Below are 22,715 nucleotides of genomic sequence, written 5' to 3'. Positions count from 1 at the left end.
TTGGTGGTAATAAATAGAAGTGTCCAATTTTAATACAAATAAAAAAAAATCTAATATATAAAAGATGTGGGATAAAAAAATCCAATATATAAAAGATGTGGGATAACAATACTTAATGATACCCATATTTCCTTTTGTTGTAGTTTGAGGTATGTACAATGTGCTTATTTGATGGGGAAGTATTGATGAGATTTTGATCGTTATATTTAATATGAATATAGAAACAATTTTGTTTCGAGTATATGTTGAAAAGCTGCTCGTTAATTATTTGCTTTTTGATATTAAAGAATGAATTTTGATCTTTATAGTTCACTTGCTATTAGAGATAAGACTATTTTTAAATGCTCTTGTGACATAGGAAGAAGTTCAGAGAATACTATTTTGATCTTAGGCATAGAAAATGCTCCATTGACATAAATTTCATGCTTGGTCCTTATTGTAGCTCCTTTCAAAATGATGCTGATTTTAGGGATTCTGCAGTTAAATTTATTTTATATCTCTTTGATGCATGCTAGTATATTAAAACTGCTTGTAGGCTTACCGTCTTATGGTATGTTTTAGATTTCTTGCTGGTTTCTTTTAGTTCTTATTTCATCTAATTGTTTACACTCTTTCTTTTCTTAAATTTGATTTTCAAGTGTGGTTTAAAGTTTACCATGCTTGTCTTGAGTAATTATGTCATCTGGCCTAGTGTTGGTTCCTGGTCTAACCAGTGTCCAGTCTGGCTTTTAAGACACTTATAATCGGCATACTTTGCTTCTGCTTACTTGCCCATTGGGGATGTGTAACAGCTAGAACCACAGAAGTTAATGTTACTCTGTGAAATGTATATAACATCTTAATCATATGTTTAGCAAACTCTTGTAACTGATTTAGACTGAAACATGATGGACTATGCTTAATAAGTCCAAAAGTCGATCTTGTTGACCACATTAAACTGAACGCTAAGATTTGAATACGTAGCTATGACAATTATCATCGGCATCCTCAATACTTTTTGGACTTCCTTAATTTCAATTTTAATGAGCTGCCTTATATTGCATAAAGTGATGAGTGTTCTTTTCCACTTTCTTGCAAGCATTTGGTTCCTTATAATTCATCATACTAATAAAAATCTCCCTTTTTTTTCTTATGACGGATTTTAGTTCATCAGTCATCAACAGTGATAGATAAGGTGTTGAGGGAGTGATGGCATCAAGTTCCTACATAAGCTTGATGGACTTAGCATCGGGGGACATGTTTAATTCCCCTCAAACTCCTGAAAGAATTTCTCGGGTTATGACTGTTCCTGTTGATGGTGGCATAACAGATGATGGAGATTTTGATTCTCTTTCTTCTGAATGTTGTGAAAAGACAATTATTGTGGCAAATTTTCTTCCTTTGCAAGCTCAAAAAGACATAAAATCCGGGGAATGGTTGTTCAGTTTTGACGAGGACTCTCTTCTGTTGCAAATGAAGGATGGATTTTCATCTGATACTATTGTTGTCTATGTGGGGTCCTTGAAGGTTGATGTGGATTCAAAGGAACAAGATGAAGTTTCTAAGACATTGTTAGAGGAATTTAATTGCGTGCCCACATTTCTTCCTCCCGACCTTCAGAAAAAGTTCTACCATGGGTTTTGTAAACAATATTTATGGCCCCTTTTCCATTACATGCTACCCATGTGCGCAGACTATAGCAATCGTTTTGACAGGTTGCATTGGCAAGCTTATCTTTCTGCTAATAAGATATTTGCAGATAAGATCATAGAGGTAACAAATCCAGAGAAGGATTATGTATGGGTTCATGATTATCACCTTATGGCTCTCCCAACATTTTTGAGGAAACATTTCCATCGAGTTAAGCTTGGATTGTTCCTTCACAGTCCATTTCCTTCCTCAGAAATATACCGGACACTGCCAGTCAGGGAGGAAATTTTAAAAGCACTACTTAATGCAGACTTGATTGGTTTTCATACATTTGATTATGCTCGCCACTTTCTTACATGTTGCAGCAGAATTCTTGGCCTTGACCATGAATCCAAGAGAGGACACATTGGACTTGATTATTTTGGTCGCACAGTCTACATGAAAATTTTGCCTGTTGGGATTCACATGGGCCAACTCCAATCTTCACTAAATCACCCATCTTCTTCTACTAAGGTCAAAGAAATTGTTGCGAAGTTCAATGACAAAAAGATTATCATTGGTGTTGATGACATGGATATATTTAAAGGCATTAGTCTAAAAGTATTAGCTATGGAACAACTTTTACAACAACATCCAGAGCTGCAAGGCAAAGTAGTCCTTATTCAAATCGTAAATCCTGCAAGAAGCACCGGGAAAGATGTTCAGGAAGCAAAAAGGGAAATATATGAGACTACTGAACGGATAAATGATGTTTTTGGTTTTCCAGGATATGAACCAGTTGTCCTGATTGATCGTTGTGTCCCTTTCTACGAGAAGGCTGCTTATTATGCTTGCGCAGAATGTTGCATTGTGAATGCAGTGAGGGATGGAATGAACCTAGTTCCATACAAGTACATTGTCTGTAGACAAGGGACTTCCAGAATGGATGAAGCTTTGCAAATCGCCGCTGAATCTCCTCGTACGAGCATGCTTGTTGTCTCAGAGTTTATAGGTTGCTCACCATCCCTAAGTGGCGCAATCAGGGTTAATCCTTGGAATATTGATGCTGTAGCTGATGCATTAAACATGGCCATCACTATGCCTGGCGTTGAGAAACAAATTCGACATGAGCAGCACTATCGCTATGTTAGTTCTCATGATGTTGGCTATTGGTCCCAGAGTTTTATGCAAGATTTGGAAAGGGCATGCAAAGAGCATTACAACAGACATTGTTGGGGTTTTGGTTTTGGACTGAGTTTCAGGATATTGTCCATTTCTCCAAATTTTAGGAAGCTTTCCATAGATCATATCATCTCTGTTCATAGAAGGACTTGCAGAAGGGCCATATTTTTGGATTATGATGGGACTGTGGTGCCCCATTCTTCTATTATTAAAAGTCCCGGTCCTGAAGTTATATTGTTCATGAACAGTATATGCAGTGACCCCAAGAATACTGTCTTTATAGTTAGTGGAAGGGGGAAAAACTCCTTGAGTGACTGGTTTGCTCAATGTGAGAATCTAGGTATAGCAGCTGAACATGGATACTTCATAAGGTACTTTTCAGTTCTATAAAATACTCTCTTTTATAAATACAATACAATTTTTTCAATTAAATCCTTATGGTGCAGGCTTACTTTTTCTTAACTGTTTTTATCCCTTTGTAGGTGGAATAGGAGGTCCGAGTGGGAGACTTTTCCAATTGCTATAGACTTTGGTTGGAAAAGAATTGCTGAACCAGTGATGCAACTGTATACAGAGGCAACTGATGGCTCCTTTATAGAGTCCAAGGAGAGTGCCTTGGTATGGCACCACCAAGATGCAGACCCCGATTTTGGATCTAGTCAAGCGAAGGAACTACTGGATCATCTGGAAAATGTCCTTGCCAATGAGCCTGTTGTTGTTAAAAGGGGCCATCAAATAGTTGAAGTGAAGCCACAGGCATAAATTCATTTCGAGTGCTTGTTTTTGCTTTCTTTTATACCTCTACTTTACTTATTTCCAACACCCTAACATTAGCTATTTGATGTGCCAGGGAGTTACTAAAGGCTTAGTTGCAAAGAAAGTTCTTGCCACCATGATAAGTAATGGGGAACCGCCAGATTTTGTCTTGTGTGTTGGTGATGACAGATCGGACGAAGACATGTTTCAAAGCATATCAAATACAGCTTATATATCATCTCTCCCCGTTTCTCCCGAAATTTTTGCTTGCACTATTGGTCAAAAGCCAAGCAAAGCTAGGTATTATCTAGATGATACTGTTGATGTATTGAAATTACTTTCAGGCCTGACTGGTGCTTCAAGCTCAACAACATCAACGAGCAACACAGAAACTGAGGTTTCTTTCGAAAGTTGTGCTTGAAACATGAAGTATTTTGTTATGCATTGAACTAGACTGGAAGGTGGATTTGCATGAATTGACTTGGTTTTGGTTTAAAGAATAAACTCATGGTGGCTTACAGCCAAACACAGCTATAATACAGAAATAGAAACACAGTGAACTTGTAGGTTGGTTTGAGGACAACAACCAGCATAGTTTCTCTTTAGATAGGTGGGTGTTGGTTGACGTAAGTATTTTCAGATGCCGGTTTGATACTTCTCAGGTTAGATTCATTGTCATAGTTAGTCTTACTGACAGAAGGCATCGTTTACTTACTGTGAACAAACAAATATAGGTTTTAGTCAATACATGAAATGCTATCTGAAAATGTTATGTATGGAGATTGGTCAATTTTGCAGTTGTTCTTTGCAAATTTTCATATAATTGTGAGCACATCATTGTTGTACTCGCAAATCTGCCTTTATTTATTTATTTGAAATTTCTTAATATTACTAAGGGGCAGAGGGGCAGCCATGAAAGGTCTTCAAAAGAACTCAACGACCCCATGTATAACTTGTAATTGTAAACAGATGCACATATCTTACACAAAAAGCAACATTCAAAGTGTTCAAGTAAAAAAATATATATGATTTTTAGATACCAATGATATATAACCAATTTTTAAACACACACAAATATTATTATACACTCATTCATATATAAAATCTTTTTAAACTTAATTTAACTTTAATTAAATTAGTCTTAATTCTATTAATATAAATATTATTATTAATTCAGAAATTTATGCGTTTGAATAAGCTAAAATATATTATTCTCATTAAGATTTATGAATAATTGTAAATATTGTGTAAAAAAACCTTTAATTTTTTTTTTTTTGAAATATGAATGCCCAAGTCTTTTAAAACCCAACCAAAACAGAAAATAAAAGAAAGTTCAGACAAACCAAAAACTTGAGAAACCCAAACTAAACAGAAACAAAAGGACACACCCGACAAAGCAATTAACAAACATTAAATAAAAGCTGCATAACCCAACCACCCAGGCAGACTTCCCTTTTCCTTAAACATTTGAGAAAGCAAAACCCTTCAGATGCCCTCTTTGTATCGTTGATGGTTAAATGCTTTGAAATACTATGATTAATAGTGAGAATAGTAGAGGGGCTTGAATAGTAATTGGCTCATTTTCAAATGAATAAAGTAGAAGGATTTAAAAGTGCAAAATTGACTTAGTTAAAATGGACTAAGTGGCAATTATACAAATAAGTGGAAATGACGCCTGAGTTAGGTTTCAAAACCAAATTAAGGGGTGGAAATACTAAGGTTAAATAGCAATTAAGTGAGTTGCCAAGTGATCGCAAGATTGTAACCAGTAATGAGGGGTTTAGAATTTTGAGATTGTATTAAAACTTTGACAAGGCTCAACCTGACTTATGGACAAGTCTTAAGCGAAAATCATTTAAGAGAAGTGTGAAAACAATTGATTTTTGTAAGTTAGATATTGGATAAGTTGCAATTTGATTGTTGAAGAACACCAAACAATAAAAATAACAAAAGATTGGTTATGCCCTTAGGCTTTCACTTACATCTATAGGATATTGTCTAAAGAGCTAATCCACTATCTTCAAATACATATAAATAATGATTTGAGTCATACAACTCACCAAGTTGTAATCTTGCATTCATACTAAAAACTAGATCACTCTCTACTAAGTTTTTCCCTGAAAACTTAGTTATAAAATTAAGTGACTCACTTGTTTTAGTTACAAATATTACTCTCTCAAACAAATTCTTTATTGAACAAAATATAAGTGCTAACATTTATACATTTCAAACTAAAACAAGCCTATCACTAAAACAAGTTAAACAAACATGTTTTTTTGTACATTTCTCAAAAGAAATTAATTAGATTCCCTAATGGGTTAAAATAATATTTATTTAATTAAATTCACTTAATAAAGTCTATCTGGACAATTAATTTAAAGAAATCAAGCAGAGTGTAACTTGTATATAAAAGGCTATGTAAGGCATACATCAATGGCTAGATTTTGTTGAAGGCTCGAGGGCGAACATAATTAGGTGTGTCAATTTTCTTATCGATATGCATTTTCCTCTTATATGTGATATTTTCCATTTGTATTTTATACTTTTACTTTCTAAGTGTTCATTTCCTCTTCTTCTTTTGTGAGTGGATCAAAACTTGAATGCATGTATTTCTTATTTTATGAGTTAGATGTCCCATTTTATCAGTCCAAATAAAATTGGTTGTCTCAATTAGAACAGGTGGTCCAACTTTTGAAGAGGTCTCAATTAGTAATTGATGAAAGGACTTGATTGATAGAATATTAATACTTTAAGGATTTAAATAAAATTTTTTGAAGTTTAGAGGTGAAATACAAATCTAGGACATAGTTTGGGATCAGTTAAGAAGTTGTCCATTTGGTGGGCTCAGACATTTTTCATCTTTTCCCCTATTTTCTATCTTCGTTGATTCTTTTTGTTCTCTTTCATAAGATCCATGGAAAATAGTCTAGTAGGCCTTACTATCAATGATGGTGAAGATGAGCAATGGCGGCATATCGATTTGGGGGAGGAGGCCATTACAGAAACCAATGAATATTGTTTGGTTGGATGTTTCCTTGAGTCAAGTGTCTTCAATTTTTAATCTACGAAAAATACTCTTGCAAATGGGCACCCATTGATTTGAGAGAAAAGCCATTTTGTTTTGATTTTATTACGAAATCGATGTTCACCATTGATTGTTTTTTTATAATTATAAGTGTTTTTATTTGTTTTACTATCTAAGTCTAATTATATTCGGATTGAATGAGATATTCAAGTCAAGTGGTATGACTTAGGGTCAAAAGGGCGGAAATAGTAAGGTTAAATGGCAATTAAGTGAGTTGCCAAGCGGTGTATTTCATGCAAGATTGTAACCAGTAATGATGAGTGATTTTGGCAGGAAGGAATACCACATAGAAGGTTAGGTGTCAAGCATGAAAATTGACAAGTAATGAAGCATGAGGTGTCTTGCAGTGACAAAAATCCCACCATGGATGGTAAGCATACAGTGGAGTGGAAGGATGAGAATAAGAGAAAGGTGGGAATTACTCGAAATTTATTAAGGATGGGTTGAAAACTAACGAAGAACGAGGTGTTAAAAGATTTTAAGAATTAAGGGTGGTAAGTGAGGGTAAAAAGCCAACTAGTTTTCATTCTTGCATAAAAAGATGTAATTGAGTGAAACCGTAAATTTGTACATGGTCAGGCCCTCTGAACGAAAACTGAAATGGTTTGGATAAAAATATAGGCTCGATTAAAAAATGAGTCGGCTCTCAAATAAGTTTTTTTTTGTTTAGGTCCGACCCGAATTAGAAAAAAGACAAAGAAAATCTATTATTTTCTTGCTGTTTTGCTGTTATTTTCTTGTTGTTTTCTCACTATTTTGCTACCATTCACTATTATGGTATTATTATTTTGTTATTATTATTTGGATATTATATAACACTTATTTTATTGTTAATTTTGTTACTATTTTAGAGGCATTTGTTTGTTAATTTACATACATGTGTGTCTTATTTAAGTATAAATATTTTTTTAATTTATTTTCAATTTGTTGAGAAATATTTATTTTAATGTTTTTAGTATTTTTGATGTATTATATTTTTAAATTTTTATATATAAAAAAATTATTTCAGATGGGCCAGGCTCGGGTTTGGGTTTTATCATTTTTTTCGGCCAAGCTTAGGCAAAATTTTAAGTTTAGTTTTCGACTCGAGCTTGGTAAACAGGCCTAAAATTCTGACAAGGCCCGGCTTCGCTCATGGACAGGTTTAAGTAAAAGTCAAGCCGTCTTCTTCTTAAGAAACGTGTGAAAATAGTTGATTTTTGCAAGCAGATATAAGTTAGATTTGGATAAGTTGCAATTTGATTGTTGAAGAACACCAAACAGTAAAAATACCAAAAGTTTGGTTATGCGCTTAGGCTTTCACTTACATATGTAGGGTCTTGCCTTCAAACACGTATAAATGACGATTTGAGTCTTACGACTCACCAAATAGTAATCTTACATTCATGTTAAAAACTAGATCGCTCTCTACTAAGTTTTTCCCTTAAAACTTTGTTGTAAAATCAAGTGACTCATTTGTTTTATTTACAAATATTACTCACTCAAACAAGTTCTTTATTGAACAAAATATAAGTACTAACACTTGTACATTTCAAACTAAAACAAGCCTATCACTAAAATAAGTTAAACAAACACATTTTTGTACAGTTCTCAAAAGAAATTAATTAGATTCCCTAATGGGTTAAAATAATATTTATTTCATTAAATTCTTTTAATAAAATCTATCTGGACAATTAATTTGAATAAATCAAGCAGAGTGCAACTTGCATAGAAAAGGCTATGTAAGGCATACATTAATAGCTAGATTTTGTTGAAGGCTCGGAGGCGAACATAATTAGGTATGTCAATTTTTTTATTGATATGCATTTTCCTCTTATATGTGATATTCTCCATTTCCATTTTATACTTTGCTTTCTAGGGGTTTATTTCCTCTTACATGTATTTCTTATTTTATGAGTTAAATGTCTGATTTTATCAATCTAAATAAAATTGGTTGTCTCAATTAGAATTGGTGGCCCAGCTTTTGAAGAAGTGTCTGTAATTTACTTGAGTGATGCTTAGCCATTAAGTATTTTTAAATTGGTTCATAGTATTCTCATTTAGTCAATATGATGTAAACCACTAATTTCTTAGTCTTGTTTTATTTCCTTACAACTTTATTGGCATTAGAAAATGCATCCATATTATTTGGTGGATTAATGGTGTAATATCATTTGGATGACTTCAATTCATTTAGTTCTTATTCTCGAACTTCTCATTTTTTATTTGTAGATATTTTTTCTAATTAAACTTAGATTAGTTGGCATCGGTATTTTTGTCATTGTAGGAGGATATAAATTCGAGTGTGTGTTTTCGTCTTATTTAAGGGTTAGAAGTAGTTATAAGTAGTTCTAAGAGTTGTATAGAAAATTAAACATTGAGACTTTTACTAATGGGTTAATTCCATCATGTGTTCTCAAACTATAACTTGTATTTTAAATTGATTCACAAACATCAAATCCTTTGTAGGTTTGCTATCATTTTTGCATTGAATTCTGTTAGTTTTTCTATCAAACCTGAAGGCTTTGTCCTTTTTTTAGCTTGTATCTACTCATTCCACATTTCTCTTGGCTAGTTCAACCCATTCCACTACTTCAGCATAACTCGTTACTTTTTCATACAACTGATATAACCTAGTTGGTTGTCTGTTAAGGCATACCGTAAGGGCCTGTGCCTAACTCTAAAAACGAAGGCCTAGCTTGCCATTCATCATTTAATTCTTTGACTTCCAATGTGGCATTGTGGAATTTTCAAATGTATTTTCTTAAGGTTTCCTCCTGGTTTTGCGTGACTGGCATTCAACTAGCCGATGTTCTTAAAGCAACTCTACAACTACCAAAGTGTGCCATAAAGTTCCACTTGAGAATGAAGTTTATGATAGAACCAGGTGCGAAGAAGTACCATCATTGCCCCGTTGGCCCCCTAAGTGTGGCTGGAAATATTCTACACTAGACAACATCCAGGATGTTTCTCATGTTATGAAAAACCCGGAAATGGTTTAAGTGATCTGTAGGGTCCGCAAATCCATCACAAACTTCTACAGATAAGTTTACTTTGGCCAGTACATGAATCTAGTGAGTTACTAAAGATAGCGGAATATGAGCAGCATCTACTCAAAATCATTAGGTGCAGGCTGCTGCAAGTTCTGCAACTTCTGCTTCAATGCTGCAACCTGTTCAGCCATATCCATTGCTTCGGGTTGACACGCCCTTCTGTCCTATGCTTTTAGGTATGCGCTTTATGTAGCTGTCCTTGTAAGGGCTCAATGGCGGAGGCTGAACTTTTGTTAAGGATAACATGTCTTGTAGGTCGTGTTGTAGTTGTTTGTTAATTGTGATGCACACTGGGAATAAAGCTCAGGTGCCAAGAGATTGAGGTGTGGTGTTAGCTGTTGCTAATTGCGAGAATGTTCACGACATATTATTGGTGTCAAGTGGTCCTGATGTGACCAGCAGGCTGCTCGCTTTGGGGGTCGTTGGATTCGTCATTACGAGAGAAGACTGTTGGATTTAAGCTTCGGTTGTGGGTAAGGTTGACTGTTTGGTCAGAAATCCATGACTTTCGTGTACAAGTTTCCCACAAACGGTGTTAAATGTTAATGTCATTTTTAGCTTGTAGATGGGTTGGATAAGTCTACAAAAAGAAAGAAAAAAGTGAAAGGGCACTAGAGTTTCACCTCCAAAACATCCTTCGATGCTTAAATCAATAATGATACAGATAATGAAGTTGGAAGGAATGGGTTTAGGCCAAAGGATTCACATACTCGACCATCTATAGGAATTCGGTCTTTGCCTAAAGTTGATCGAGCAAGTAATTGGATCTAATGTTGTTGACCTCTCTCACATTTTCAAGGTTGTTGAATTCTTCATACATTTTGTGTTTCTTTGACTGAGTTAAACATAGAGTCTATAGAAATTTCTTAAATATGTGGAAGAGGATACTAAGTAGAGTATTGATGCTCTTACGAGGGAGAGTCCCTCTAGGGTCTTGGTGGCTTGGGCTTCAATAGCCTATTTATTAAGCATATGAGTTGTTTACCCTTAACGAGATAAGTTTGTTATTATTTAGTTAGGTTAAATTATATATATGAATTAAATTGAGTTGTTTGAATAATTTATAAAATATAAGTTAAAAAATTACAGTTGCTTTTAGATCAAGTGGAATGTTATTAAATCAAAATAGAAAAAAAATTAAAAAAAGAAGATAGAATGATTTTTCTTTTACAATTCAATGTGGAGAAAGGGTTGTATGAAGCAGTGACGCCACGTCATCTGTATCTTTTTCTAATAGTTTTATGCCACATCAATATTCTTATCCTGAATTTCAGTATTTTAATTTGAATTTGATTTTTTTCAGGATAAAATCCTGAAATTCAGAATAAGAATATTGATGCAGCATAAAACTATTGGAAAGAGATACAGATGACGTGACGTCACTATTTCATACAATCCTTTCCCATTCAATGTGTAGTTAATTTAAAATTTTTAATTACTTAATTTTATTTAATTAAAAATATTTTCTCATCCTAATTCAATATTTAAATTGACATTTAAAATTAATTTAGGCTGCCACTTAATATTATCATTAAGAGCTTAAGATAAAAGTGATCATCTCATAATTAAAATATAATTTAAGGCAAATAAAATGATTATTTTTATAATTTAACTTTAAAAAATTAAAAAATTCAGACGGAATCGAATGGCTAAAGCGTGGCTGCAGCCAATCAAATGCAATGCGATGCAAAGCCCGAAGAGTAATTTGCGTACAAACGAAAAGCTGAGCAACAACAACTGAATAATTGGATGAATAGAAGGAAAGAAAACTCAACCGTTACTTTCTTCTTCTTCTTCGATATTTCCCAACATTGATCCCTTAGAGGAAGATTATCCCGTTAATTGATTCGTCTTCCTTCCTTTCTAATTTCGTAATTAGTAAAAATGGGGGATACCAAAAGAAAAAGAGGCCGAAAACCCAAAAACCCTACCCCCTCCCAACCCTTACAATCGCCTCCTTCCTCTCCTTTGGACGATGTCTTCTCTCTCAGTAACATCGAAATCATCCCTTCTACCTCCTCCGCCGTCGAAATCACTACCACCGCTTCCCGTCCTCGTGGTCGCCCTAAGAAACTCCCCAAACTCCCCGATAACCCCGACCCTCTTCCCCCTCCCCCAATCCTATCTCCTTGCCGCCATGTTTCCAACGGCACCGCCATTGGACTTGGAGGAGGAAGTGGAGGAGGGGAGTTGGCCGTGGATCCTATTGGTGCTCGAGTGGTGCCGGCAATGGATGCAGTGGTGAAGGTGTTTTGCGTTCACACGGAACCCAACTTCTCGTTGCCTTGGCAGAGAAAAAGACAGTATAGTTCCAGCAGTAGTGGGTTCGTGATCAGCAGGAGAAGGGTTTTAACAAATGCTCATTCAGTCGAACATTACACTCAAGTTAAAGTTAAGAAACGTGGGTCTGATACTAAGTACTTGGCTACTGTCCTTTCTATTGGAACCGAATGTGATATTGGTATGTTCAGTTCTTACCATTAAATTTCTAATACTGCATATGGAATACTATTAATGCTTCAGTTCAACGTGCTAGACTGTCGGCATAATAGGAAATTTTAATAATCGCACAAATCATATGTTGAAAATGAATACGCTGTGTATAATGTAATGATTAGAATTATCGCCAACTAGTATCATTGCCCTCAAGTTATCTTGCCATGCTCAAACTAACGAGTAATTGCCATGCATTCTGTGGAAAGAAAATTGCTAATTTCTTCAAGTGGGGAGGGGTGCCAATGGTTTCTTTTGCCCATAGCGGTGAAGCTTGTAACATTGACTGTTTGCTAAGTAGGTTACTTGGGGTGTAAGGACTTTCTCTCTCACTCTCTCTCTCTCTCTCTATATTTATATTTGTTTCTCAATTTTTGAGAGGTAGAGTTTATTGTTTCAGATAAGAGTGCGAGTATTCTGTCAGTGTTGGCATCATATGCAGGGAAGTAGAAAATTGACTTATAGTTAATGGGTGCTGAATGTAAATTGATTTGGAGGTTATGCTTGGTTAATGAGAAAAGGATTGATGAAGTATTCTTATATAGTACAAGAAAAGGAGAGGAAAGTTCAAACCAGTCATGGTGTAGTGTGAACTAACATTGAAGAAAGAAGTGCTTAGACATTAGTGAGTAGAGTATGATGTGAAAATAATTGACATTCTGGAGGTCATCTTCATGATTTCAGATAATTGCTTTTATTCTTTATTTGGTTGAATGCATGATTTGGTTTATGTGGTGAAGCAGCAATGCTTACAGTTAACGATGATGAGTTCTGGGAAGGTGTGTCACCAGTGGAATTTGGAGAATTACCTGCTCTTCAAGATGCTGTAACTGTTGTTGGTTACCCCATTGGGGGAGATACGATTTCTGTAACAAGCGGAGTTGTATCACGTATAGAAATCTTGTCTTATGTACACGGGTCAACAGAGCTCCTTGGCTTGCAGGTTACATGATTTCTTTTCTAGCATTTGTTTCTCTGCATTGCAACCGTAAAAGATTTCATATAGTATGTATTCTGCATGATTATTTGCAGATAGATGCTGCTATAAACTCTGGGAACTCTGGTGGGCCTGCCTTCAATGATAAAGGCAATTGCGTGGGAATCGCATTTCAGTCTCTCAAACATGAAGATGCAGAAAATATAGGGTATGTAATACCAACACCAGTCATCCAGCATTTTATCCAAGACTATGAGAAGAATGAAGCCTATACTGGTAATTTAATTTGGGTCTTTTAAATAATACTTTTTATACGTTCTGTTCATTTCTTCTTCTTCTTTTTTTTAATTGTGTGATGCATGTACTATTTGCTTCATTGTGATTAAAGTTTCATGGCCGCACTTTTATGCTAGGATTCCCTATTTTGGGGATTGAGTGGCAAAAAATGGAAAACCCTGATTTGCGTAAAGCAATGGGCATGAAACCTGAACAGAAAGGTGTTCGAATCAGAAGAGTTGATCCCACTGCTCCAGAATCTGGGGTTTTGAAGTCATCAGATATTGTGCTCAGCTTTGATGGGGTTGATATTGCCAATGATGGAACGGGTAAGTAGTTCTTTTTGTATACAATAAATAAATATTTGCGCACACAAACTTGTACACTATTTAGCCTTCAGAGAAACCGATTTGCATATTCCATGGGCTTTCCAATTGAAATTATTATGCACAAACTTCATACGTTGTCTATTATAAGAGCAAATCTTGTTGTCATAAGACCCAACTTTCACTCTATCATAAGAGCAGTTCTTTGTACTCGTAAAAATCAACTGGTTACTACTAGTTTGAACTAAATAACCGTGTATGTTTCCTGGAAAATACCTGTAATATGTTAATCATTACTTCACATTTGTGTTCGTAGAGCTTTATAAAATTAAAAGTTAAACTGCTTTATCCCAACAATAGTGAGTGTGGCATTGAAAGGAGAACTTTTCTGAGAATGCCTTTTAGATGAATTCATGAATTAACTTAATTATGAATCTATTTACGACTAACTGCTGCTATCTTCACAACTATGAACTTGATTAAGTACTTGAATAAATATCCTAATGGAAGTTGTTAGTTATGTCAAAAGTGGTAATACATAGAACACTATTATCTTGAGAACAGATAGCTAACAATCCTATCAAGATTTTTATCAGAAAAATTGGAAACTGTTCAAGTATTCTCGTTTCTAATCTGTTCAATCTTTCTACACATTTTTTCTGATATTGTCTCAATGTTTTCTCAGTTCCTTTTAGGCATGGAGAACGCATAGGTTTTAGTTACCTAGTGTCACAAAAATATGCTGGGGATAATTCAGCTATTAAAGTTCTACGTAGTTCTGCGATTCTCAATTTCAACATCAAACTTACATCACATAGAAGGCTTGTTCCAGCACACAATAAGGGCAGGCCTCCTTCATATTATATAATTGCAGGATTTGTGTTTACAACTATATCTGTTCCATATTTACGTTCTGAGGTATGTTGTTTACTTCAAAATATATTGCCTGTCACAATAATAATAAAATAATGCCTGTTAAAGACTTAGCTAGCTTAGATGCTATATAATGAAAGATTGATATTTTTATGTTATTTTTGTGTTCCTCTTTGGGCATTCTCAAAAAGTAGAAAATATGAATATATTGTTATTTTTTTGTTGCACTATCTATAGCTCGTATGATTGTACATTTTCTGTAATTTCGATTTTTTTGTCAAAGGTCAACAAAACATGGGCATGTTTGAAATGTTTCTGTTGGATTTTACTTTTCGAAGTGCTGAGCAGTCTGCAATGTGAATTGGGTTCTAGTAGTTTACTTTCATGGCTAATTGAATATTTTCTTGAAATCTGCAAATTTATCGTTTATGCTGCAATTTTCTTGTGATAAAGAATGTTCTTAATTGGATCAGTTGCTACATTATCTTTTTTCATTTTTTAGGATCTGTAACAGGAATTTGTGTAATTGTTGAGTGACACCTTTTTCTTTTGCCACATTCTAACTGTATTAGTTTTCCAATTGCGTGCATCCCTAGACAATTATTTTCAAATTATGCAATAAATGGATCTGAAGATAAATGATATAGTTGTGATATCAAGTACAACTTTTATATTTCTTAACAATTTTTTTCTTTTTATAGTGAGATTTTATGATTATTTAGATCATAAAAGTGTAGAACTTCGAATTTTCATCAAGTACATGGTAGTAGTAAATTTGATTTTTCAAAAGTTAGTGACAAAATTGCTTATCTGTGGAGTTTCCAAATAAACTATGCTGTATTTGTAAATTTTGCTCAGTATGGGAAGGATTATGAATATGAAGCTCCAGTGAAGCTATTGGACAAACTCTTGCATTCAATGCCGCAGTCACCCGATGAACAGCTTGTTGTGGTGTCTCAGGTTCTTTCATTCTTCTCCTTTGTGTGTGTTTGCATGCACATATGCATGCCTACTTAAAAGAGTGGGCATATTCTGCTGATCTGTTCTGACATTTTCTTGAAATTTTTTGAAGGTTCTTGTATCTGATATCAATATTGGATATGAGGACATTGTTAACACTCAGGTTAGAATCACCAGTCATTGGCAACTACGTTCCATTTCAGTAGTTCAGTTCTTTTATTTATCATTGATGAACACCTCATCCTATACAGGTCCTTGCTCTTAATGGTAAGCCAGTGAAGAATTTAAGGAGATTGGCTGAGATGGTAGAGAACTGTGATGATGAGTTTCTGAAATTTGACTTAGAATATGAACAGGTTCTCTCTCTCTCTCTCTCTTCATGCATGTAGTTTCCTATACATGCTCTTGTTGCAGCACACGACTAGACATACATTGATGTTTGTGGTTTGATGCAGATAGTAGTGCTTAGAACAAAGACAGCAAAAGCAGCTACTCCGGACATTCTTGCAACCCACTGTATACCATCAGCAATGTCTGTTGATCTGAAGGCATGATAACCAGGGACTTACATTTTGTAGACAGTTAAATTATATTACATAATCATTACTTTTCAAAAAAATTTAATATAAAAATAGACAGTTAATATGTATTACACATATATAAAATATACAAGCTTAACCTAAGGACATAACAACAACAATAATAATAAGGTAAACTACATCCAGGGTTATCAACTTTAATAAAATTATACTTGGATCACTTAATTTTAAAAAGGTACAAATTAATTATTGAATTATTCGAAAGTTACTGTTTAAGTCAAGTAGCCATTTAGTCGCTAACAATTGTCTTATGGTCGTTAACTCACTATTTATCATAGGGTAAACTACGTCCAAGGTGACTCATTTATTAGTAATTTTACACTTTGGTCTCTCAATTTAAAAAAAGTTAGCAACTAAATTATTTGAAGGTTTTAGGGACCTCTTTCATGGTTGTATTCCAATAATTTTGCCATTGTTCGACCTACTCTTTTGATATAGAAAGGCATTGAACCAAATCTTTCTCCTTCCTTTTTCAACTTTATGGTTTAATTTTTCTTGAAATGACTTGAAATTCTACTGATTTAAGGCCAGTTTGGCAATATTTTTGAGAAGTGCTATGGAAAAGTGCTTTTGAGAGTGTTTTTGAAAAATTTAAGTGTTCGGTATTGCTGTCAAAAAGTACTTTTGAGAAATAAAATGTCCATTTTAGACATGATATTATAAAGTAACAAATATGTATTTAAATAATGTTCAAATTAGTTAATATTATGATATTTTAGTAAAAATATAAAAAATAATTTATTATAACTTATTGTTAATATTTTAATATATAATATTAATTTTAAATATTTCTAAGTAATTAATATTAATTATTTATTAAATTTAATTAGAATATATAAACTATATTTAAATATTCAAATATAATAATTAAATATTGACACAATTGTATTATTTTAAAAATTATTTTTTATTTTTAATTAATGCTTTTAACACATTTGTAAAACTCATATTAGATATTAACATAACATAGAAAACATAAACTTAACAAATTAAAATATATACTTATATTTGGATTAAAGTTTCAAAAAGGGATAATATTTATATACCAAATATAAATACTAAAAATTTTACAATAGCATTTACAATTTAAAGTGAATTTATTAAACTAGAAGCTATAGCATCTCTTGTTAATTCCTTTCCAAAACCACTTGAATTGCTTGATTCCCCGTCATCATCACCATCATCATCGTCGTCGTCGTCGTCATCATCACTTTCTCGACTATGTGCATTTTCTGAATCAATAGCATTCTCATATGCCCAGTTAATATCTTCGTATTCCATAAAATCTGCATCGTTTCGACCGACATGTTTTCGGATAAAATTGTGTATCATCATTGTAGCAACAACGATCATCGTTTGTTTTTCAAAACTATAACTTGGCATATCCCTTAAAATGGCCCATTTTTTTCAAAACACCAAAAGTTCGTTCAATTACACTACGTAATGATGAATGTGAATGATTGAATATCTCTTCTTTACCAGATATCGGTCTACCTCTACGAAAGTCAGGTAAATGATATCGCTGACCTCTATATGGTCCAAGATAACCTTTCATTTGAGGATATCCAGAATCAATAATATAATATTTTCCTACATGTCATAATATAACAAACAATTAAATCAAGAATTTTTATTATAAAAATTATCAATTAAAGAACTTATACTTTACTTTTTTAAAAATCACATATAAATAAAATATCTTAACCATTTGGTGGATGCGAAAATTTGTATTTTGGATCTCGAATTGCATCAAGAAATATTCTAGTGCCATGTGCCGATCTTTCCCATCCAGCCATGACAAAGGTGAAACACATATTAAAATCACATACTGCCATAACATTTTGAGTAGGGATACCTTTTCTTCCAATATAGGGAATTTGTTCATTTGGTGGAAGAATAGCGGCAATATGAGTACCATCAATTGCACCTATGCAATCCTGAACAAATAATCATATTAGTCTCGTGCATATTTTTAGTCGACCAAAAATATTAAAAATATAATAAGATAAAATTAAATTTTAACCTTAAAATGCGGCATATATCTAGAATCATTACGTATTTGTTCGGGTATTGAGCTAAAAAAAGGATCTTTGAGTGCAATTAGATCAGTGGCCATCCTTGAAACTTTTTCAAGCACAATTGCAAAGTATCGACTTATTGTTGATCCAGACCTTTGAAATCTTTCTCGACATTGGGAAACTTTTGCACCGGTGCCCAAGATGTATAAAAAAATTGCCAACATTTCACTAAAAGATATGTTTCTTGAAGTTTGCAAGTTTTATCTTGTCTCCAAAACTCTTAACAAACTTGTGAATACCATTTTAGACATCCTAAAATTAATCATACAACGTGATTCGTGACCGTCAAGGATCTCTCAAATCCATGTCTCGCTTGACTGTTTTGAATTCATGCATGGTTGCTTCAATATATACTTCTCGTAATATAATTGCACGGAAGAATATGCAACAAAAAATAATCGGTTAAAACATTCCATGCGTTGTAAAATCTCTTTCTTTTCCCTTTCATCATCACTTTTATCACCGCTGTAATTCTCAACTATACTCATCACCTGTGAAAAAATTTGAACATCCAAAATCATATATAAACAACTATTGGTAAAACTAATTTAGTATAAATAAGTAGAACATAAATTCAATATCCAAAGACCAAACATAAACAACTATTGATAAAAGTAGATTACACATAAATAAGTAGAACATAAATTCAATATCCAAAAACCAAACATAAACAGCCATTGATAAAACTAGATTACACATAAATAAGTAGAACATAAATTCAATATCCAAAAATCAAACATAAATAACTATTGATAAAACTAGTTTAGCATTTTTGTTTAGTCACATAATAGATATCTCTGAACCCTAGAAGATCAGAAAATTTTCAACTATCCTCCATTTTCGTCTTAAGCCACAAAGCTCTAATCTTGGGATTAATTGATAAATTGTCCTTATTGAGCAATAATCTAAGTGCGAAAAAGTATAGCGGACTAGCTTCTGAAACTTCTTCCGACATTTTGTCGAGCACTTTGACTGCTTGTGGAATACTATATGGATCCACAACAGGAGTCAAACTAGATGTGGCTTGACTCATATTGTCAGCTGCATTGCATAATTTTTCTATTTGATTGGACAATCTTGTAGCCCCTCTAATTTGCTTTGAGGATTTCTTTCTTCCAGTTTTAAAATGTGAACTTGATATCTCAGGGTTTTTTTTCTTTTTTGACCGTTTCCATCAATTTGAACATCATTTCTCACAATTTCTTCTTCATTCTCTTCAGGTATTTCATTGTTAACATCCTAAAAAAAATCACTACGGAGTGTACTAGAAGAAGGTGCCTATGCTTTATCACCTGTTGCAACTATCCCCATAAACATTTAGTCTAACTTCCCTTCGAATTCAGGATCAATACCCAATGTTCTAAATTTTTGAGCTTCAAGCACAACCTACATATCAAATGATAGTTTAATAACAGTAATTATCAATAAACTCATAAATGAGAAAAAAAAAAACAAAAATATTCAGAATTATTAATGTACCTTTAGCCTACTCTCCCACCAATCATCCAATGCATCAACGGTTCTTTTTATAGGATTCCACCCTAGACCAGTATCTTCACCTTTAAGTTTCTTCCAAGCTTTCCATTCTTTTTTTAGGGCATCCCACCTATTTTTAAGTTGTCTTTGTGAAAAAGCCTTGCCCGTTTCTTTCTCAAAGTTGGTCATTATTTTCAACCATCCATCTTTTGTGAAATGAGTACCAGGCCTATTACCTTTCAATATCTCTTTAATACAAATATCACAAAATATTTCTAACAATCTCTTATCCCACATTACTTTCACTTTTTCACCACTAACTTCAATCGCCGACATACTCATCTATTGTGTATACGAACAGATTCGTTTAAGCCAGTAAAGCAATCAAGAAATTCAAATGTCACAAAAGTATATTTTTTTACATGTGTATCAAAATCAAGATAGGATCCTAAGATTTTTTTTTCAATCAAAATCAACTTTCCAAGACTGGAATAATAACCAAGAAAGAGAACACAACTAATAATAGCATCAAACACAATTAAACCATGCAGCTTCAATGACAAAACAAGCATACTAATAAAACATAGAGAGGCTGTTTAACGCTAAAACATATACAAGCTAATACTAGGGTTATCACGCACATAGGATGATTGGATAACCAAGGAAAACTGTAAAAATGTTGGAAAGTATACGTAGACTTTGTGTTAAATAATTGGCAGTTATGAATCATTTGATATAAATAATAGTTCTGCTTTCGAGCATTGGACCAACCTAGTAGAAAGTGCTAAGGAGCGATGATGCTTATTTAAGGTGGTGTTCTTTTTACTAAATCATTTGAAAATTCGTACTGTCCATATACAGGATGTAATGTGTTAACCAAATGTTATATACGAAACAATTTTTCCTTTTTTGAAATGAAATTTTGTGGTAAGGGGATTGGAACTCTTGGTTGATCACTCAGATATCTACCACACAAATCTAAGCCAACCTGACACAGATTAACCAAACAAAAATGGTTGATCACTCAAATATCTACCACACAAATGCAAGCCAGTATTAGACCATCACAGATTATTTTATGAGCAGTAAAAACACATCTAGCTAATGGCAGCAGATTACACTGTGTATATTATTTTCACAAGAACAAATAAATTAAACTACAAAGACAGCATAAATGTTTCTCTTTTAAGCATAATCCTTGCATAACAATAAAAACAAGGGTGAAAGTTCTGTCAAAGATGAAAAGGATAGAACCTCAAATATGAAGAAAAACAGCAGTTACAGAATGTTGAGAAGCTCGAATATGAAGAAAAACAGGATGTCGACGTTATCGAGCTGAAAAAAATATGAAAAAATTAAACTATATTTCATAATTATTTCATAAAATGAAAGAGAAGAAGATGAGAAGGAAAAGATAAAACACACCGGTGGTGGAGAAGAGGAACAAACCAGAGAAGAAGACAAGAAAAAGGGAAAAAAATCTTCTAACATCTAGAAAAAGCAGTAAGATTAAAATAGTAAAATACCAGCTAAGAAGCACTTTTGGTTGAGAAAAGAAAAAAATTTCTCCTTTTTCATCTATACAAAAGTGCTTAATTTAAGATAAAAAAATTTCAACACTACTGTTTGTTCTCTATTGCTTTTAAAGAAAAAGCACTTTTTTGAGCAAAAGCCCATCAGAAAAGGAATGAAGAAATAGGCCTTATTTAAACTTGAAGCCCTAACGGAGATGCTCTCCAATCTCTGTCCATGGTCGTTTGACCCTAAAATGTTTCTCTTCTTAGTAAAACTTTCTCCTTGACCTTTTGGGTTGAGCTTCCATCCCCTGTAACTGTCTAACTAGCTTCTGATTAGATCTAGTAAGTTTGAGTTTCCCTTTTTTGTTGATATTTTGATTCTCTTTTCGCTAATTTTATTCTGTCCTTTTGCTTCTATAGGTCATGTTTGAGGCTTGTTGAAATAGGAGACTTTCTTCTTCTTCTTCTTTTTTTCATATTTATGTTCGTTTTTATTGTGGCTCGAATAACTTAATTATGGGTTTTTTAGGGTTATGGTTTTTATTGATGGAGAAATGGTGAGTGAATTAAGAACGAAGGGTTATTGAGTTGGTTAGAGGTGACATAGGGCTGACAATGGCATTGCTAGTGTTTGGGACTTAAGTTGTTGATACTGTTTGGATTATCACGTTAGGGGTATTGGTGCAAAGATTGTGTGAACAAAGTGTTAACTTGTAAACTTATTAATAGTTCAAAGACCAACTTGTAACCTTTTGAAATTAAAAGATCAAAGTGTGAACTTACTATTAGTTTACTTATCCCTACATTTCACATATGTTAGCAACTAAATGAGATAGTGATCAACTTGTAACCTTAAAACAGTTTAGCAACCAATTTATGAATTTTCGAAATTAAGTGACCAAAGTATAAATTTATTAATAGTCGAGTGATAGTTTACTCTAATAATAAATTTAAATTGACTTTTATATATAAATTATGGATTTACAAGACATATACAAAAATGAAAGGATATTTTAACTACACCTGGTGAACCAAAATTTCCCCTTTTAACATATCGATAAATTTGGAAAGTACATTTATTGTTTGACATAATGTTAAATTTTGTCCGCAATGTTTACATATTTTGATAATTTAGCTCTTATTCGTTTTTTAATTAAATTGGCCCCCAACCTTTAAAAAAATAGAATTCAATTTGACTATTAATCTTTTTAAAAGAGTTGAATTATTATTATTTTTTATCATAAAAACTAACTAAAACATTAAATTTTTAAATATGAAAGTCCGCATGACTATCCACATATATTTCATACTATTTAATTTTTATAATCTTTTTATAAATTTTTCTTGAATTTTAATTTTTTAAATTTTTAATATTTTATAAATTTTAAATTATTTATTGAGATGACATATAAGAAAATTAGTGTTATGTTAAAATGAAGTACAAGAGGGCTGCCATATAGATTGCCATGCCAATATCGTTAAAAAAATTAACGTTTTAGTTAGTATTTCCATTTAAA

The 22,715-nt window shown here is 33.1% G+C and overlaps 3 protein-coding genes and 1 long non-coding RNA gene across 4 annotated transcripts; 2 read left to right on the top strand and 2 right to left on the bottom strand.

Moving 5' to 3' along the window:
* Window positions 1–1,173: 1,173 nt before the first annotated feature.
* Window positions 1,174–4,342, top strand: LOC107926625 (probable alpha,alpha-trehalose-phosphate synthase [UDP-forming] 9). Its single transcript, XM_016857519.2, has 3 exons — window positions 1,174–3,161; window positions 3,273–3,546; window positions 3,641–4,342. Exons 1-3 carry the CDS (start codon window positions 1,189–1,191, stop codon window positions 3,965–3,967), a joined length of 2,574 nt encoding a protein of 857 aa, XP_016713008.1. The 5' UTR covers window positions 1,174–1,188; the 3' UTR covers window positions 3,968–4,342.
* A 6,982-nt stretch (window positions 4,343–11,324) lies between these two features.
* On the top strand, window positions 11,325–16,177 carry LOC107926681 (protease Do-like 9). Its single transcript, XM_016857569.2, has 9 exons — window positions 11,325–12,124; window positions 12,900–13,099; window positions 13,189–13,369; window positions 13,507–13,698; window positions 14,381–14,613; window positions 15,427–15,528; window positions 15,641–15,691; window positions 15,780–15,884; window positions 15,984–16,177. The coding sequence occupies exons 1-9, from the start codon at window positions 11,548–11,550 to the stop codon at window positions 16,080–16,082; spliced, it is 1,740 nt and encodes a 579-aa protein (XP_016713058.2). The 5' UTR covers window positions 11,325–11,547; the 3' UTR covers window positions 16,083–16,177.
* A 1,657-nt stretch (window positions 16,178–17,834) lies between these two features.
* On the bottom strand, window positions 17,835–21,296 carry LOC107926684 (uncharacterized). The gene is made up of 4 exons (XR_001692236.2): window positions 21,107–21,296; window positions 20,936–21,016; window positions 18,151–18,696; window positions 17,835–18,064 (listed from the first exon to the last, which is right to left on the bottom strand). It is a non-coding gene; the product is annotated as an uncharacterized lncRNA (long non-coding RNA).
* Window positions 18,930–20,928, bottom strand: LOC107926683 (L10-interacting MYB domain-containing protein-like). The gene is made up of 2 exons (XM_016857572.2): window positions 19,685–20,928; window positions 18,930–19,591 (listed from the first exon to the last, which is right to left on the bottom strand). The coding sequence occupies exons 1-2, from the start codon at window positions 20,021–20,023 to the stop codon at window positions 19,523–19,525; spliced, it is 408 nt and encodes a 135-aa protein (XP_016713061.2). The 5' UTR covers window positions 20,024–20,928; the 3' UTR covers window positions 18,930–19,522.
* Window positions 21,297–22,715: the final 1,419 nt, after the last annotated feature.

This window comes from Gossypium hirsutum, chromosome A07 (assembly GCF_007990345.1).
Source record: "Gossypium hirsutum isolate 1008001.06 chromosome A07, Gossypium_hirsutum_v2.1, whole genome shotgun sequence".
NCBI lineage: Eukaryota > Viridiplantae > Streptophyta > Magnoliopsida > Malvales > Malvaceae > Gossypium > Gossypium hirsutum.
Note: the sequence above shows the minus strand (reverse complement) of the source record. Positions and strands in the feature narration are given on the sequence as shown.